We start from the raw sequence: 15,479 nt of genomic DNA, 5'->3' as shown, positions 1-15,479 counted from the left end.
GAATGAAAATCTTTGTGGAATCAATTGATAGAGGAATCTGGCATGCTATTGTAAATGACCACTTTGTTCCTAATGTTGAAAAATATGATGTTTTCATTGAGAAACCTTGGTCATAATGGACTGAGAGTGAAAGCAAAAGAGCTCAATTTGATTGTATTGTTAAAAACATCATCACATTTGCTCTAAATTCTGATGAGTATTTTAGGGTCTCACATTGTGCTTCAGCAAAAGAGATGTGAGACATTCTTGAGGTTACCCATGAAGGCACCACTGATGTGAAAAGAGCAAGGAAACATGCTCTGATTTAGGAATATGAGATGTTCAGGATGCTGAAAGGAGAAACTATCGTTGATGTGCAAAAGAGATTCACCCACATTGTGAACCACCTCATCAGTCTTGGGAAGATCTTCGAAAGGGGGGGGGGGACTTAACATCAAGATCCTCAAATGCTTGGACAAATCTTGACAACCAAAAGTCACTACAATCTCTGAATCCAAGGATTTGACAACCTTGACCATAACCTCCTTGTTTGGTAAGCTAAGGGAGCATGAACTTGAGATGAACCGACTAAATGACCAAGAACATGAAGAGAAGCGTGTGAGGAGCATTGCTTTGAAAGCTGCTGGTCATAGAGATGGTCAAGAATCATGTGAGGGCAGTGATGGTGAAACTCTCAACTTGCTAACCAGAAAATTCAACAAGTTCTTGAAAAAGAACAACAGGGATAAGAACCAAACTTCAAATTGGTATAACAGTAAGAAACTCAATGATTTCAATTCTACAAATTATACCTGTTTTGGATGCGGTAAACAGGGTCATATCAAAGCCAATTGTCCCAACAATGAAAGCAAGGAGAGAGGAGCAAGCAAGAAATTTGAGAAGAAGGGTAAAGCTAAAAGAGCCTACATTGATTGGCTTGATACCAAACAAACTTAGCAGAAGGACCTCTTCTTAAATCTTCATACTCATTTTTGTATAAAATTGAATCGTTAGGACATGAATGTATTTTTTTATATTCCATACCCATCAGACAAAGAATTTTTTTTGCCTCATAATTTCTATTGGGTAATGTATTTCCTTCTAGAAGCATGTGCTTAAGCAATTCGAGCAATTTTGTAAAGCTTTTGTCTGTCCATCCATTCATTGCCTTCAAATTCATCAACCTTAACACTGTTGATAATTGTGTGAAATTAGTTGAACCAGGATACAAAGGATTCTCTCATCATTAGACATATTTTCGAAAACTGCATTGGCAAAAGATTCTGCTCCGACATCACGAATCATGTCTTATAATCTATGTTCACTGAGAAATCAACTTCCTCTGAAGCTCTCCGCACACTTGGCAAGTCTAACAATTCACCATGCCAGGTCCATGTTGTATAAATTTTCAAAAATACATCACACAAAAGATGTTCTCTAACTTTGAAAACACTAAATATCTCTCCATTCAAACAATTGACACAATGACATCTCATTCTTACTCCATTATGATTACTAATGGGATTATGTTGCGCAAACTGTAAGAATTCTTCGACCCCTTTTTCGTAAGCATCACTTATCCTTGGTGTATTAATCCAACTTCGATCCATAGAACTGTAAAGTAAGAAAATCTAAATCAAAATTGCCAAGGGTCGGATACCCCCAAACTCAGAATCAACGTATTCAATATATACAAATTCTATAATTAAATCAAAATTATTGAGTTTCGGATACCCTCAGACTCCGAATCAACGTCTTAAATAAATAAAACACTACAATTAAACCAAATGTGCCAAGTGTCGGACACCTCCGGACTTAGAATCAACATGTTCTATAAATACAAATACAATAACTAAATCAAATGTGTCGAGGGTCGGACACCTCAAAACTCAGAATCAACGTGTTGAATACATACATATACTAATCAACACACATGCAAATATTTATATAAAACTAATTTAATAAATTAAAATACTAACTAATCACATCAAATATTTATTATAAAATTAAATAAATTAAAATATTAAGTAATAAACACACATATATATATATTTAATATAAAATTAATTAAATAAATTAAAGTACTAACCTTCTATTTTTGGCGCGCAAGGAAGGTGCAAGGAAGTCCTGTCCGGCACGGTGTCACGGTGGCAGCGAATTTCGGTGCGGCGACAACACAATCCGAGACAGTGCAGCGTACGTCCAGTGGTATCATGCGACGGTTAAGGGAAAAGGAGTTGCGCAATGGAGCGGGCTGGATGCTACGACGGTCAGACCAGTGGCTACGCTGGATGCGGTGGTTGCCAGAATGCCTGAGAAGAACGAGGCACAAAAGCTACTCAAACTAGATTTGTTCAAGGCAAGACGGAGGCGCGGTGAATGGTCGGGAGATGCGAAACGACTTGTAGTCGTGGAGGAGAGCGCGAAGAACGGTGGAGACTTGCAGAACCTTGAATGGAATGCAGAGGAGGATGAAGCGGGGCAGAAGTAGAGAGAGTGAAGTGGGGCACAAATGTAGAAGAAAAGACTGAGTAAGTGCACGAGTGTGAAATTTGGGTCTTAACAAGCTTTTTAATGACGTTTCGTTGTCTTAACCGTCTTCATTTGTTTAAAAACTATTTTTAACGATGGTTTGTAGCTTAACCGTCGTTATATGTCAACAAAAAATCAAAAAATTTATGCGACCGTGCGTTTTTCTGCGACGGTTTCTCTAAACTGTTGTTATTTATAGTCGGTAAAAGGCTTTTTTGTACTAGTGAAAACAAATTTTCCTTAAATGTGATGTATGAAAGGCGTCCTAGTGATTAGAGGAAGATCAACTACAAACGGAGAAATATCACTTAGGTATCACGGAGACTTAGAAAAATAAAGGAAAGAAAGAAATTAAATAAAAAGGAATTAAAGAAAAACAAAAGGATGTAGAAAGTAAACTAGACGTGTCTTATGTGAAAGTGCAAGTGACATTTTGACACACTTTCACCTACTGATGAATGGATTTGATTATTACATTATGGGATTGCTTTGAGAGCATCTTCCCAAACACAAAGAAAGCAAGAAAATTAAAGACACAAAAAGAACTAAAAAGGTTCAATGATACAAAGCTAAAAATAAAACAATTTTCTTTTATGAATTTCTTTTCTTGAAGTTGTCAAATCTTCTTTCTCTTTATATGAACTTGATTCTTGTCTTCAGTTGCTGCCCTCTCCTAATAATCACTGTTTTTAGCCTTTAGCTATGAATCATAAAATAGAAATTAGCTTCACAACTTCAAAACCAAACTTCCACTCAATATGAATTTCACCTTATGAGACGAACAAGTAAAAATAAAGAAATACTCAATTAAAATTGCTAAACTCAAATGGATTAATTTGACAACTGCAAGGAGTATTTTAAGACACAAATCGACAATTAAAGCTAACAAAAACAGTGAACATTCAGATAGGAAACCTAAGAATAGCACTAGAATAGATTTCAAAAGAAAAATTCTACAATGAAACAGACACTGAAACTTTCAAAATCTGTGAAAATTCATCCAGAGAAATTTTGTGTATGAAACTTTTATGTGAGAATCTCAACACAATATTTGATCAAACAAAACAAAGTTTAGGTCAAACAGATGTGTATTATGAGAGAAATAAATCAAACACTGCAGTACTGGTATTCAAAGATTGAAACTGTTTTTTAGCACTGGCAGAGATGAATATGAAAATTTTATCCCAACTCCACAACACATCAAGAAAGGTGTGGTAAAAACTTCAGGTCAAAAAGCCCAAGGAATAAGGTGCAGTAAATTTTATACTGAGAGTAACACCACACTGAAACGATTTTTTATGGGCTGAAAACGTCCTGAATTTTACTATTTATAACTTTTTTTCTATTTTGTTTTTGGACGTTCTGTTTTAACTAGATACCAACAACATCTCAATAGGGTTTTGTGAATTTGTTCAGATTTTTTTACCAAAATACAAACCCAGAATAAATTCTCACAACAAAGACAAAATTTAAGAAGAAACCTAAGGAATTTGAAAAAAAGAATTGAAACTCAAGACATAATAGAAACCTAACTGTAATGAACTTGTTAATGATCTAATAACAAGATAAGAGACTCAAAAACATAAAAATAAGAGCACACAAAAGGCACAAAAAAAACTCAAACCACATGGATATTCATTATAAAAACAAGAAACAAAAAATCAAACAAAGGACTACTTGATTTTATGACATATATGGAAACAACATGACTTTAGACAACTAGAAATGAATCATAAAGTAAAAAAGAAACAACCATAAACCATTTTTTCCAAAAGAAAATGACAGAAGACTCAACAAAAATTAAAAGCACACAAGATACTCTAAAACAGAACTCCTAAACACCAATATAGATGGTTCAAGAAAGAACAAGCTATTTGAACCGATTAAACTAAAAAAAAACACATTTAAATGGTTGAAACACATTTTAAATAGATTCAAGAAATTCTAAAAAATGAGGAATAACAAGGAAATGGAAGAACAAAAGTTAGAACAACTTATCTCTTGAAAACCTAAGCTTTTGATACCAAATGATGCAAACCTAGCTTGCATTGCTATAAGTCTTTTGTTTTGTATTTTGGGATGCGAAATTTGGTGGGATTGGGTGGCTAAAATGGGTTAAAGAAACTGTGAGGTATTGGTATATGGAGAATGATAAGGAAGCTTAAGAGAGGTTATGTCAACTTCTAAGAAGATTCAAGCAAAATACTAATAGAAGTTCAAACTTGAGAGAATTTGAAGATAAATGAGATAACAACTTGGGCAACATTTCTTTATCAATTCAAATATGATTTACAAGGGGGCTAACACTTGAATTTATAGTGCTATGGTAAGCCAAGGTGCAAGCTTTAACCCTAAAAAAACTCTTCAGATGGTCTAGAGTTGGGTCCAAGGAGGCCCAATTTTAACTCTAGCTAGACTCTTTCTTTATCTATTTACACCCTACTCTAATTGGCAAAATTGTCCTAAAGCATGGCCCAAGATAATGGATGAAATAAAAGCTCAAAATAAAGCTTATTCTACTTTGTACAAATTTATAAGACTAGGAAATTTGGAAGAAAAAGTTAAAAATTAATTTTCCATTAAAATAAAGTTTTCTAAACTCCTTCTTCTTCTTCCATTCTTCTAGCCATGACCCTAGCTAAAGGCCTAATATGTGTCCTTTCAGATGGTCCTCCATCAGGTTAAGTAAGTTTGAAGGTTCTCTTCTAGAGAGCAAAAGAGAAAAACATAATATAGAGGTGAAAATGATAATGATGGTGGAAAGGAAAACAAAATAAGATAGCAAATAACAAGATAATGACCGAATAGAAAATGAAGATAAAGAACACAAATGAAAAGGAATAATGGAAGGGCGTAATGGAAGAAAGCAAAAGAGAAAGATGAGAAAAGCTTATGGAAGATGATAAATGATCACGCCACTTGGAAACATGGAGAATTCCAAAATGAGTGGTGAAGAGTCCCCACTTGGAGTATGCTCTCACAAGATAAGACCCAAAATTTAGGAGAAACACTCACTAAACACTCAAGTACAGTTTTCTTATTATTAAAATTCAAGGTGAAAATACAAGAGTCAAGAGAGAGAGGAGGAAGCGACTAAGATAAGGGAGCTTCTAGAAACTAGGTCAAGCTTCTAAAAACTATGGTAAAAATGAGTCAAAAGAGGTAGTCAAGAGTGTTTCTAAAAGCTAGGGGAAGTTGGGTTTGACTCAAGCCCAATTTACCTAAGTACACCCTAATCTACTGAAACTAAAAGTAAAGAAACTAGTTGGTGCTCAACTCTAATCATGTGAACTCTGCTTCTGGTAATCCTCTGAGGATTGATAGGCTTTGACGGACTGTCTATGGACTGATCCTGACCTAGCCCTGGGTCCTATGTCATGCTCCTGGTCATCCTTCTAGAAGGTTGGGCTAGCTCAGTGGTTGCTCTATCTCTCAAGGTTCCATCATGCTCCTCAAGTTGGAGAGAATTCATCCACGAATTTGAAACACTTGCAGAGGAAGGAGTTAGATCACTAACATTAAAAGAATTACTCCCTAAGTATGTGTCAGGTAAATCTAACTCTTAAACATTATCATTGATCCTTCAAATGCTCTGAAAGGGACCATCACCACAGGGCAGGAGTTTGGATTTCCTTTGAGTAAGGAAGCAGTTCTTTCACAAACGAAGCCAAACCTAGTCCCTTGGTTAAAAAATAAAAGCTTTGTGCCCCTTATTTGAATGTTAAATGTACTTGCCTACCTTTCTTTCTATTTGGTGCTTGATGTGTTGGTGCAAGTTTTTAATAAAAGTTGCTTTCTCAAAACCATCTTTGCACAACACTTCATCAAGTACAAGAATAGGAAGTAGGTCAAAGGTGTAAGGGGACTAAACCCATACACAACCTCAAAAGGGATGTGAGAAGTAGTAGAATTAACTACTCGATTATAAGCAAACTCAATATGAGGAAGTAAATCCTCTCACACCCTAGGAAGCGTCAGATATGCAAAAGAAATTGAATTCATGCAGTTGGAAAAAGGAAATCTTTCAGTCACTGAATATGCTATTAGGTTCAAACACCTAGCTAGATTCTACACCCAGACTATGACTGAGGCTTGAAGATATAGAAAATTTGAGTTTGGGTTGAAGCAAGAGCATAAATAAGTGGTGATTCCTATGTCCATTAGAGATTTCCATGCTCTAGTGGAGAAAGAAAAAGTAGTGAAGAGTTTGAAAAATAGTAGCAAACTTGCTAAGCCTCAAGTGGGAGGACCTTCTAAAAGGATGCCTAAATATGAAGATAAAAAGAAACTTTATTTCATACCTCAATCTTATAGTAGTGGAAGACCTAATTCTCAATCACCACCTAGTTTCAGATGTTTTAGATGCGGTGGGTCACATGTTGTTAGATTTTTCCCTCATCTAGTGTCAAATGTGACATGTGATACATGTCACAGGTATGGTCATGCAACAAAAGACTGTCGTGTCCAATTGGGACCTCCAATTCTGGTGGAATGCAGCAAGTACAACAGGATAATAATCAGAAACCCAGAGCATTTGAGAGAGTTTTTGCAATTAGTGGAGCTGAAGCTTTGGAGTGATAGCCTTGTTAGTGATATTTGTTCTATCCTTGGAACACAATTATCTATATTCTTTGATTTTTGGGAAACCCATTCTTTTATATCTTTTGATTGTGCTGAGAAACTTAAGTTGCCAGTCTGAGAATTGGAAATTGAGTTGGTGGTATCTACACCAACAGAAGGTATTATAGTAACTTCTTCTATATATGTTGAGATTCAAGTAATTATAGATGGGCGTAATTACAAGATCAACATGATTTGTATACCTCTGAAAGATTTAGATGTTATATTTGGAATGGATTGGTTGTCTGCTAATCATATCCTTATATACTGTTGTCGGAAGAAGTTAATTTTTCTTAAATTAGAAGAAATGCAGGTTATCTCAACTCAACAGTTTGAGAGAGAGATACAAGAAAGTGCAAAATGTTTTGTGCTATTGGCTTTTTCTATAGTTACTAATAAAGTACAAAAAGATATGTTTGTAGTTCAGGAGTTCATGGATGTATTTTCTGATGAGATTCCTTGACTTTAACCTAAAAGAGGGATTGCAATAGACTTGATACTTGGAACATGCCCTGTGTCAATTACTCCATACTAAATGACACCAACAGAGTTAGTTGAATTGAAGAAACAACTAGATAAGTTATTGGAGAAAAATTCATTCCACCTAGTGTTTTCTCCATGGGGAGCTCCAATGGTATTAGTGAAAAAAGGAGGATGGTTCATCACGTCTATGCATAGATTATAGACAATTAAATAAGTTAACAATCAATAATAAATATTCTCTTCCTATAATTGATGATTCGTTGGATCAATTGCATGAGGTAGTTGTCTTTTATAAGATATATATGCGCTCCGGCTATCACCAAATTTTAGTGAAAGCAGAAGATGTTCAGAAGACTGCTTTTAGATCAAGGTATGGTCACTACGAATTTCTGGTTATGCCATTTGGTGTGACCAATGCTCCAACTATCTTCATGGATTATATGAATCAAATCTTCAAACCTTTTCTTGATAAGTTTGTGGTAGTGTTCATAGATGATATCTTGATCTAGTTGGATCGGTGAAAAAGCATGAAATGGTCTTTTGAATTATTGAGATTTCAAAAAGTTCAATAGAAATCAATCCAAAAGAAAATGAATCATTCATCATCTCGAGGTGGGGCATTGCACTCTACTAGCCGTAAACCACACATCGACATTGCATTGGGCCTAGTAAGTATTATTCATGACTTATGTACATTTCCTTACATCTTATTCAATTTAGTGTGATAATATCTAAAGTTGATAATTGTTTCCATATGAGTTATTTAAGGCCACTCACATCAAGAATGAGGGTGTTTGGGTAGATGGTCGTGCATGTTAAACCTATGGAAGTTATTGGTTTATTGTTGCTTACATAATTTATATTTCCAACTTAAATTACAACTCCAAAAAATCCACTAGGAAACCTACCACGAGTGGTTGAAAGCCATCCAATCAGATATCTATGAAGGATCAACTTCTGACCTTCAACAGATAAATTCAACAACAAAGCTTCAATGTTGGAAGAATGTTGCTGGAGACAAGAGTAGAGGTAGATGTTTTGGAATTGTAGACTTGGTTGGCAACATTTTCCATGGAGTGTCATTCCTCATTCAACCTTCATTATTAGCTCCTTCCACTAATCACTTAGTTGAGAATGAAAAACTTTGTCAACAAGTCCTGGAAGCAAATCAAAAGGCTAAAGCAATAAAGAAAAGAGATGATGAAACAAATCAAAAGTATGCATTGTTGAAGGATAAATTAAAGAAAAAAATTAGCCTTAATGACTAAACAAAAACATTATGACACCTTAATAGGTATGAGTTCGGTCCACTCTCACTTTGTTGAAGACTTTGGTGATCATCCTTTGACTTGAGTTAATCATCAATAATGAAATGCATTATCCTTTCATGTACTTTGTGTTTGAATAAATGTGCTTCAAAATTGTGTTTCTAAGTTCCCCTAATTTTGGTTTATGTATTACTTGATTCATTATTACCATATGAATATTGTATTTATTTTATTTGTTTTTATTATTTTAACATGTTATTCCAATTGAATTATGATGTTTCTACTAGCTCAATTTATCTTCCAAAATTTATTTTTTTTCCTTCTTATTTGATGTCTTCTTTATGCTTAGTTTTCATACATTTTATTATCACTTTTAGTAGATTGAAATCATAAATAACAGGTGTTACTAAAGTTTCAAACTTGATTTCTATTTGAAATTCATTAGCTGGTGGCATATTGAAATGATATTTTGCTTTAAAATTATCATGATTGATATTAAATTTTCATTTCATTAATTATGGTTTGAAATTGAATTGTGGAACTACATATTATAATTGAAATTCAATTTTCATTTAGAATTGAAATTAATTTGTAGATGTTATATTAATATTTGGATGAAATTGAAATTGACCTTTAATTTATTACCCGATCTTATAATTCAAATTGGTGATTACAAATTGAAATTTGAATTGGAACTTCAAAGCAGTTGCAAATGTTATAAATATAAATCTAAATTGGTGGTTGTACTGGACAAATCTTTCAGTGCTTAGTGTTTTCGGAGCTCGGTGTACGGGTGTGGGTAGGTCATCTCGGTAGTTGGACCCATAGTGTGGGTCATGAGTTTTGATCCAGTTATATTAGTAAGTTCGTTAGAGAATGATTAAAATAATAATTTTATTATATGCTAATATAAGGTTATTAGTAGAATATATTTTAACCTAAGCGTGTGTTTTAGGGCACATAGCGATTAAGTTATATGCATAGTGAAAAGATAACGTTGCACCATGAGTAAGGGTGTCCATGTAAACAGAGTATTTTCTTGCTGCTAGCGCCTAAGGTGGTGCCTTGTTGGCAGGTTTTTTTTCTGTTGTTAATTTATGCTTTCAGTAGAGATAAAATTATTTTCTGTTGTAGCACTGTGACTGAAGGTGCCCATAAATATAATGTTTTTCTGTTACGTATGCTTTCGGTTAAGATTACATTCATGAGAGAAAGTTGTTACAAGAGATAAGCTATAAAAGAGGCTTGAGACCCCAGGTAAAAGTACATTGTTTCTAAGACTGAAACTGGATACTTCTTTAATTTTTGTAAGTTCTCACTGACTTGATCGTCGGAGTGTGATCGACAGGTAGAACACTCTCTGTTTCAATGGAGCCACGCTCCAGCACAACAAGAAGACGTAGAACAAATTCCAGAAAAGACAAATCGAAAGTGGGGCTTCTCATCAGAGTCAACTGGCGAGAAAGTCAACCGGTTAGAACAATAATGTTATAAATTTAGTTGTTTATTACAATCTATTACCTAGCTTTTATTCAAACTGAACTTGTAATTGAAATTGCATTATGTGGTTGAAAAATGATTTGGAATTAATCTACGTAAACAGGTCAAATTTCTATTACAATTTGTTATTAAAACAGGCTCTTAATATTATTTATATCAAATATAATTTTTATGTCAGTTACACTAACACTACATTTAAATTAATATAAAAATTTATTATTTTATATGTTAACTTAGTCAATGTTAATTTTTCAAGTTGTGTAAACTTAATATAGTTTTAACCGAGACTAATATCGTCTACTCATTGGATCAATACTAAGACATTAACTTCCATTCACTTAGAATCTATTATTGATGGGATGCTGAGTCGAGCTATTTACAATTTAGCATTAACTCTTCTTTTTCATATTAATATACTTGAAAAAAGGGAATTTAACGTCGTCTTGATACTTGAAACTGATGTTTTTAGTTAATTATTATTTTGTCATTATTTTTAGTTCTTTTTGTTAAGTATTTATCAGTAAACGGAAATTGATCTCTTTGTTTTTTTTTCTTAGAACCATTTGTCAATGATGGTAGATGCGTTGATAGAGACCTTCATTAACTACTTGTCTGTATCTCTCGTAAATGCCATTCAATTGAGTGTGTCCTGTTCCTTCACTTGATTGGTTACTGCAGAGAGAAATGGCACCAAACCTGAAAACTAACACATCATGTGCAATTTGCATTTCAAGTTATATCAGTGACTGTCTATTCTGATGCAGATCTAAGTAATGATATCACTTTCAGTTGTATTCTTCATGACCACACTGCATTTTGGGGTAGTCTTTAAACCCTTACAATCAGAATTCACCAGTTCTCTGATCTGCAATAGTTCACCTTAATGCATTGTTTGGATCCGTTGATCGACTTTTAGAGCGGACGTGCGAGCAGGTAACTCGAACGTTGAGATCAACTGATGTAAAGGAGAGTGGGCAGACGGGTGAGGGAATGAGTCTTTTTTTTCTTTCTTCCCTCATATGCGAGGATTAACACTGATGAGAGGGTGCATACATGTATACCCATTCAAAGTTACTGTAATACCCTTATTTCTTCAGGTGTGTGTGCATGTGGAAGGTTCTTAGATTTGTTGAAGGTTATGAGGTTGAGAAATAGGAAGAAGAAAGCATAAGAAAAGTACTGCAGGTGAGTGAAATAAATATCACTGAAGGGAGAACCGATTTTCAGAGTTGTTATAAGGAAGGGAGAATCAATTCTTATAGTTGTTAAAAGGAAGGGAGAATCGTTTTTCAGATATGTTATAAGGAAGGGAGAATCGATTCTCATAGCTGTTATAAGGAATAGAGAATCGATTCTCATAGGTGTTATAAGGAAGGAAGAATCTATTCTGTTGTGTGTAATTGTTGATTTGCAAAATCGATTCTCATGTAAGTTATTGTGAAGGGAGAATCGATACTCCAATTGTGGTGGAACCAATTTTCATGCACTCTATGTAGAAGCAGAATCCATTCTTAATTAATAATAATTAATAATAATAAATTTTAACTATTAATAATAAATTTTAATTATTAATAATAATAATAATTTTAATTATTATTATTATTAATCTTATTATATATACACAGTATATTCATTATATTATATTATATAATAAAAATAAAATATTTTTAAAAAATATTAAAAGAATATAAATAAAATTATTAAACATTACATAATAATAAAATAAAATTATAATAAAAAACAATATATATAATAAAAAATGTATACAATAATTACTATTATTTTCATGAATTATTATAAAATTATTACTATTATTTAAATTTAATGCAAAATTATTTTATATTTTATTTTTAAAAATTATGAATATTTCAATAATTTATTTCTATGTAACAATTTTCAATTTTTACATATATTCATTATTTTCCATCTAAAAATTATTACAATTATGAATATTATCATTTTATTTTTTAATTGAATATGAAATCTTAAAAAAATACCTCATATTTCATTATTTAAATATTTTAAAACACAAGGGTAAATTTGTAAATTCATATTTTACACCTTTAAAAAAATATATAATTCTTTTCCAACCATCACATCACTCACAAATTTCAATAAACCATCCTCATAAATCCATTCTAACATCCCTCAATCCAAACAATTTCACATCCTCACACATCCTCTCAAATCTTCACACATCCACTCCCTCAAATCCCCACAAATCTCTCCCTTAATCAAAACTCACCCTATAGTGTGTTTGGATTAGGGAGTGAAAAGTTGAAGGTGTGGGAGAATGAGAGTGTGAGAAGAAAGTGTGAAAAAAGTTAGTGTGTTTGGATTAGGGTATGTTAGAATGGATGTGTAAAGAAAGTTTATTGAGATACGTGAATGGTGTGATGGTTGTAAGAGTATTTTAAATTATTTTGAATAGTGTAAATTGTAAGATTACGAATTTACCCTTATGTATATAAAAAAGAATAAATAATTATTAATTTTGTGCATATTTTAGTTAATTAAAATAATTTAAAGTTTCATTTATAAATAAAAGAAAAAAAATGTAAAATTCAAAGAAATAATTAAATATAAATTTTATTAATTTTCATTTTTAAATTAAATTAATTTTGTTACTTAAGTTATTTTATTTAGATAATTTTAATATTATTTATGATTCTTTAAATTATATTATGTTATATATATATATATATACACAAAATTATTATTAATAATAATTTCTATTATTAATATTATTGTATGAAGGGCACCATGGTCTTTTCATCTCATTCCACACTCATTTCTCTTGAATCATGAGAAGATTCTAAATACCCTCAACTTTCCACTCACTCTCACCCTCAACCTCTCCCTCTCAGAAGCAAACAAGAGTGACACCCATTCACCCTCACTCTCAACCTCCATCACCTCGAAAAGCAAACACTAATGTTGACCATCAAATTAGTTTTGTTATTGTAACAAAAAGATAGGGTAAGTTTGTAAATTTTAATGACAATTAAGTCATACACACGCTTACTTTTAATATTGATTTATAGTATAAAATGTTTAAAAGTGCTTATTTACTAATCTCACTGAGTTCATTGTAGTCAGCTGCTCTCGAAACACTTATAGTCAGTTACATTTTATGTGGATAATTTTTTCATTAAATTTTAAAAGAAAAATAAGACACACTTTCCATAAATTAATTGAAATTGGTTTATTTATAAATTAAAATGTTTTGTTTTGAAGAAGATAAATCAGAAATTTTTACAAATTAATTTATTGATACATTCATTTTAATTTACTAAAAAATGTTTATTTAATTTGTACAGTTTTATTTTCTTATTCGACAACTTCGTACGATTTTCTTTCAATCTAGCTCATATACAACTCTAATCTAACAATCAAATACTTTTGCACTGTTTCTTTTCATTCCTCCAATTCCTTATCACATATTTAACATCTTAGCACACTTTATTGACTTATTGATAAAATTTACACCCCATTTGATTCTATGGGAGGGGAGGGGAGGGTGAGAGTGAGTGGAAAGGAGAATGTATTAAGGTTGCTCTCAAATATGAAGAAAAAGGAGAGTGAATAGCAATGAAAGCCACGCAGGATTTAGTCAATGATCATGGTGCCCTTCACTTTATTAACGTTGCAGAGTTACGTTTGCTTTTGCATGGAGAAGCACCACAACACACCGTGACCACTCAGTGCGCATGAGATTCCTGACTTTGTTTCAAGAATCTCTTTGACCAATTTGAATGAAAATTGTTGGTTATTAATTCTGATTTTATTACCCTTAAACTATTATACCGTTATTATTGCGTTTATAGGGCAGTTAGTATTCCTATTTTATAGCTTATAGTAATTGTAATTTTATTCTATATATTATTGAAGTAAATCAAATGAATGAGATCAGCTCAACAGTTTTGCAATCTTGTGCAATTACCTTTAATCAATTTCTACAACCTTTTGTCCTCTCTTATTTCCTTCAATTAGTTCCTACAACTGGTATCAAGAGCCAGTATGTTATCATGAATTCTACCCAATTATCAGTCTCTATCCTTGATGGAAAAAATTACAATCGGTGGTGTGTGCAAATGAGAGTTTTTTTTTATTATCATGAGTTATGGGATGTCGTTGAGAGTGGAGTGTTTGCATTAGCTGCTAATGCAACTGAAGCGCAACGAGTAGCGCATTGTGATCAGAAGAAGAAGGACAATAAGGTTTTGTATCTCATCCATCAAGGGATGAATGACGAGACGTTTGAGCAGATAGAAGAAGCAACAACTGTCAGTGAGATTTGGAAAATTTTGTCAACCAATTATAAAGGTGATGACAAGATCAAGAGGGTGCGTCTTCAAACCCTAAGACGCCAATATGAACTGCAGCAGATGGAAACCACAGAGATTGTTGATGTCTATATAAATAAAGTTCTTGCCTTAACAAATTAGATGAAGACCAATGGTAAAACACATTCGGAGCAGACAAAGGTGGAGAAGATTTTGAGATCTTTAACTCCCAAATTTGAACATGTTGTTGCCGCAATTGAAGAGGCCAATGACATTTTAAAAATGACAGTAAGATTATTGTCTGGTTCCCTACGAGTGCATGAGCAGCGGATGAATGACAATAAGATTGAAAAACCAATTGAACAGGCTTTACAAGAACAAGCCTCAATTGGTAGCTCCTATCATAAACATGGTACTTATTGTAGTAAAGGTCGTGGTGGCCAGAACCATGGAGGCATTGAGCAAAACAACACTGGTTCCAATCACAATCCAAGTTCAAATAACTCTTGGCACGGGGAACGTGGTCGCAGAGGACGAGGAGGCATTTATAATAAATCAAATATTGAGTGTTATAATTGTCATAAATGCGACCATTATACAAATGAGTGCAGATCAAAAGGTGATAATCATGTTGCCAATTGTGCTCAAGAAGATAGTAATCACGAACAAGATGAAGAGGATCATGCAGTACTAATGGCAACCACATCAAATGAAACTCCAAACAATCAGACTTAGTATTTGGATACAGGTTGCACAAATCATATGTGTGGTAAGAAGGAGTTGTTTGCAGATTTGCATGACTCATTTCGCA

The 15,479-nt window shown here is 33.0% G+C and overlaps 1 protein-coding gene across 1 annotated transcript; it reads left to right on the top strand.

The window, feature by feature from the left end:
- The first annotated feature begins 6,664 nt into the window (after positions 1-6,664).
- On the top strand, positions 6,665-7,210 carry LOC137838714 (uncharacterized). Its single transcript, XM_068647944.1, has one exon. The coding sequence runs from the start codon at positions 6,665-6,667 to the stop codon at positions 7,208-7,210; it is 546 nt and encodes a 181-aa protein (XP_068504045.1).
- The last annotated feature ends 8,269 nt before the right edge of the window (positions 7,211-15,479 follow it).

The sequence above is a fragment of the Phaseolus vulgaris genome, chromosome 4 (genome assembly GCF_051622355.1).
Source record: "Phaseolus vulgaris cultivar YP4 chromosome 4, ASM5162235v1, whole genome shotgun sequence".
Taxonomy (NCBI): Eukaryota; Viridiplantae; Streptophyta; class Magnoliopsida; order Fabales; family Fabaceae; genus Phaseolus; species Phaseolus vulgaris.
The sequence above is the reverse complement of the archived record's forward strand: the minus strand, read 5'-3'. Positions and strand labels throughout refer to the sequence as shown.

Bases quoted from the DNA above. Each gene is read 5' to 3' on its own strand.
- LOC137838714 (XM_068647944.1), top strand. From the start codon at position 6,665: ATGTCCATTAGAGATTTCCATGCTCTAGTGGAGAAAGAAAAAGTAGTG.